This window comes from Pelophylax lessonae (assembly GCF_965119305.1).
Source record: "Pelophylax lessonae genome assembly, chromosome: 2".
Lineage (NCBI taxonomy): Eukaryota > Metazoa > Chordata > Amphibia > Anura > Ranidae > Pelophylax > Pelophylax lessonae.
Window position 1 is genome coordinate 719,966,587 of NC_138769.1, and position 4,048 is coordinate 719,970,634.

General features: G+C 41.7%; 1 protein-coding gene across 1 annotated transcript; it reads right to left on the reverse strand.

Moving 5' to 3' along the window:
- Positions 1–2,323: 2,323 nt before the first annotated feature.
- Positions 2,324–3,226, reverse strand: LOC309547410 (odorant receptor 131-2-like; the record flags this gene model as incomplete). Its single annotated transcript, XM_082247252.1, has 1 exon — positions 2,324–3,226. Exon 1 carries the CDS (start codon positions 3,215–3,217, stop codon positions 2,324–2,326), a length of 894 nt encoding a protein of 297 aa, XP_082103378.1. The 5' UTR covers positions 3,218–3,226.
- Positions 3,227–4,048: the final 822 nt, after the last annotated feature.

Below are 4,048 nucleotides of genomic sequence, written 5' to 3' on the forward strand. Positions count from 1 at the left end.
GAGCTGTCATGAACCTTTATGGGACTTTTTGATATTAATATTTTTTTTATATTTTTAATCTGTTTTCTCACAGTATGGGAACGCTTATACCATTTTAGAATAAATAGATTTTTTTTTTAATCAAGAAAAGTTTTGATTAGGAAATAAAACAAAAAACAATAAATGTATATTGATCACTGCTGGTATATTTGTGTATAAATTCATTGCATATATATATATTTTTTTTTTTAATTGTTATTTATTAATTTATTTTACTTATTCATTTTGGGTGGTAAGAGTATGTAATAAGATTTTTGCTTTTTTATGCATGCATTTGGAAGAATTTAGGTGATTTATGTAGTTTTACTTAATATTTGGTCAGTAGGGAAGGCTGCACATATATTTCTATGTATCCTTTATTTGTGTGATTGTGAAAATACATAGCTCTCCGAAATTTATATATATATAATTTTTTTTTTTTTTTGCTAGGTGGGGATATACCTTTGGTTTTTACTTTTTCGTAAATGCTTCAGATGGAATTTACAAGTGGGCATCTCCACACATATTATGCAGGCATGGTTCACTCTAGTCACCATCATCAAACCTGCCCTGAGAAATACCACACAGCCACCGCTGGAGTACATGTAGAGAGGAAGTGGCTGCAAAAAGACTACAGCAGATCTGTAGCACTGAACTACAACAAAGGATGAAAAAAGAGTAAGAAAATAAGTATCCAAAAAAAAGAATGGTGATTTTTATGACACACAGTACTTTTCCAAACTATTTAACCACTTACCGACCGCCTGCCGTCGATTTACGTTGGTCCTTTGACGCTAAATTCCTGGGGTTATGGCAGAAGATAGCTGTGTCAAAAATAGGCCCGGTCTTAAAGTGGTTAGTATAACTTAATTATTTAGGGATAAACAGCTACTTTAAACCAGTGGATAGAGTGTGTTCCCTACAATGCTTTTGGTATGTAGAAATGTAAAGCTGAACTCCAGCAATATGAAAAAAACACTCTTGTATTAGGGCTTAGCCCACACTACAAGGGTTAGAAGTTAATTTTTGTGTGGGTACCATTAAAAAGGTGCATTTACTTACCTTATCCGTCATCCCTTAGATCCTCCTGCCATGTGACCGGTTCCTCTGAAGCCTCTTCTCTTCAATGCCCCAGCTGTGATTGCAGCGTTATCAGGTACAGTGCAGGGCTATCCAGGGGCTGACTGGCAACTTTCGGCCCAGGGGGCAAGTACAAACCAGAGGCCAATGGTGCAGCGACTCGGCCCCCCTCCCACTCTCCCTCTTCCCAGCCTCCTCCTGACCCCCATTCTGGGCTAAATCTCCACTCCAGGTACTCTCTACTCACTGGCTGAACTCAGGGCTGGCCGGGGGAGGAGAGTCTCCAATGGGGCATGGAACCGGCCTCTGCTCAGACACATTGTACACCATCCATGCTGGGGGGAGGGAGGCCTGCGCTCTGTCCTTGTCTTCATCCTGCACTCCGTAGGTTAGCGGTGGGGAATTTTTACTTCCCTTTACCAGGAATCCTTTAGGCATGTCTGTGGCAGAAGCAGTGTAGCCTTTTTACGGGGCATCAGAGCGGCCCGGGGGGGGGGGGGGGGGCAATTGCCCCCCTGCCCAGTCCTCCCCTGGGCTCATCAGTCTTACAGTGTAAGTGAGGATGCCAATAGCCAGGCCACAACTCAGGATGTTGGAAAGAAGTGGTAAGAAAGTGAGGGATAAGGTAAGTAGAAGAAATTTGTACTGATACCCTAAATTAGAATTTAATTCTTGCAGTTTGAGGAAAGCCCCATTGCAATGGTAGTTTCTTTCACATTCCCACTGTTTGCCAGATTTTTTAATTAATGAAAGAAAAATTCGTTTCATTTTACTGGTTTATGATTAATTATTTACTAATGATATAAGTACATCCTTTGTTGATTAGAATACATACTGTGGCATTACATTGAAACCATTGGGTATATATAAGGACCTTTATTTACACCATCGTTATCACATTTTCATACATCGTCCTTGCATTTGTTAGATATACCATTCCCCTGTATATATATATATATATATATACACATTCTTTAAAACTATTGGCAGCGCCAATTACCCTATCATACTTCTATCAGATTTTTTAATTGTTAGGCAATTAAGTAGCAAAATGAGAAAGGATGAAAAGAACCGTAGTAGCTGAAGTCAAGGCCATGGAAAACAAGGGTCAGATTTTTTTTCATATTGCTCTTTGTACCATTTTACAGATGAGCCTGTCTGTTTTACATAGCTTATTAAGATTAAATCAGGACAAGATTACAATTTTACCCACTCTCATTATCATCTAGTTTTTAATGTGTCTTGTTAAAGACTTCTTAATAAGTTCCCTCAAATATTCATCCCGGATCCCGTAGATGATTGGACTGAGGAACCTTGGCACGCAACTGAATGCAAAGAAGTTGATTGTAGGTAAAGATATGGCTTGACTGCCAGGCAAACCGTCAGTGAATGTCGCCAATAAAGACATTGTGCATAGGAGTAGCTGAAAGGTGTGGAGCACGATGGTTTTCCTGGCTTTGGAGGCACAAGAAGACTGTGAGCTAACTCTATGAGCAACAATCGTGATCTTGATGTATGTGAATATTATGATAATGGCCACCAAAACAAAACACAATGCAAAACTTAGGGACCTTAAAACATTTTGCAAGGGATTCACAAACAGGTTTTCTTTTCTACATATGATAGAAATATTAAATGTAGTTCTAAATGATGAAGCCATAAGACCTAAGTCAGCAGCATTTGGAATCATCTGTGCCATACATATGAGAGTAAAAGCCACATTGGCTTTTTGCGGGGTGCAGAGGTCTTTGTGTCGTAATGGGTGACATATGGCAATGTATTTTTCTAAAGCCATGGCTGCCAGGGTGGTTGGGGTCACTCGAAAAGTCATGAATGAAACTATGTTCAAAATGTAGCAAACTGGTACTGGGATGTACAGAAAATATATTGCACCTAGGAACAAAATGAAACCAGACAGGAGAAGAAACGTGTCATTCACAACCATGTAGACAAAGAGGATATAGCGAGCATTCTCCCGGAGATGTTGACTGGTGAAGAAGATGCTGAGCACCACCACAGTGAAGCACAAGAAGAAGAAGAGGCAAACAGTGATCAAAGATATAAAAGTCAAGTGAAGGTAAGTGGCATTGTTGTTGCTAGGGAAGGTCAACTGAACCATGTTGCTTTGAAGAAGCAAGGAGCTTGCCGTGGAAGAAAGTGTTGAGCTTGACTTGATTTTTTTGGAATCCCACAACTCTATGCAAAAAATAAAAAATAAATTCTAATTAGGGTGAACATGAACGTCATTTAAAGCCCAGTTGAACTCTTTGTTGAAATCAGCTAAATGCATTCCTAGTGTATTACACCAAAGGTGGACAAAGTCCTACAGTTTGTTTTCTTTCAAAAGCAACCACGTCCTGAATAGAAAACCCTGCATTGGCTGCAAGCAGCAGAGTGAGACTTTTGCTCCATGTGGGGAAGTTATGGTCTCTCTGTAGTTATTTGACTCTTGCTAAGCCAGCCTACAGGCCATTTTGGGTCTAGGGCTGATGTGATCACTATGAGGAGGACTTCTGGCTGAAGCTTGCTCGCCATGAGCTGAAGCTTCTGGCTTTCTTTGCTGTCAGTGTGCTGTCTGAGACAGGGGCGTAACTACAGGGGTTGCAGGGGTTGCAATCGCTACCGGGCCCCATGCTCCAGGGGGCCCGGTAGCAAACCAGTGGGTGAACTTCTAGGATCTCAAAGGTCACACTTGCGACCGGGCCCTGGCATTTCACCACTGTGGGGAGGCCCCAAGATTGCAGGAAGGGGGCCCACTGCAGAACTTGTGAAAGGATCCTGATGCGGGACCATAATAAAAGGCCATGCAATGAGAGTAAAGAGCCCCAGGATTAGTGGGAAGAGCCCCGGGCTTGAAGGAAGGGGCCCCGGCCAGGGGTATGGGGGGCCCTTCATGGTTTCTTGCATCGGGGCCCTGAAGGTTCTAGTTACGCCTCTGGTCTGAGATGTC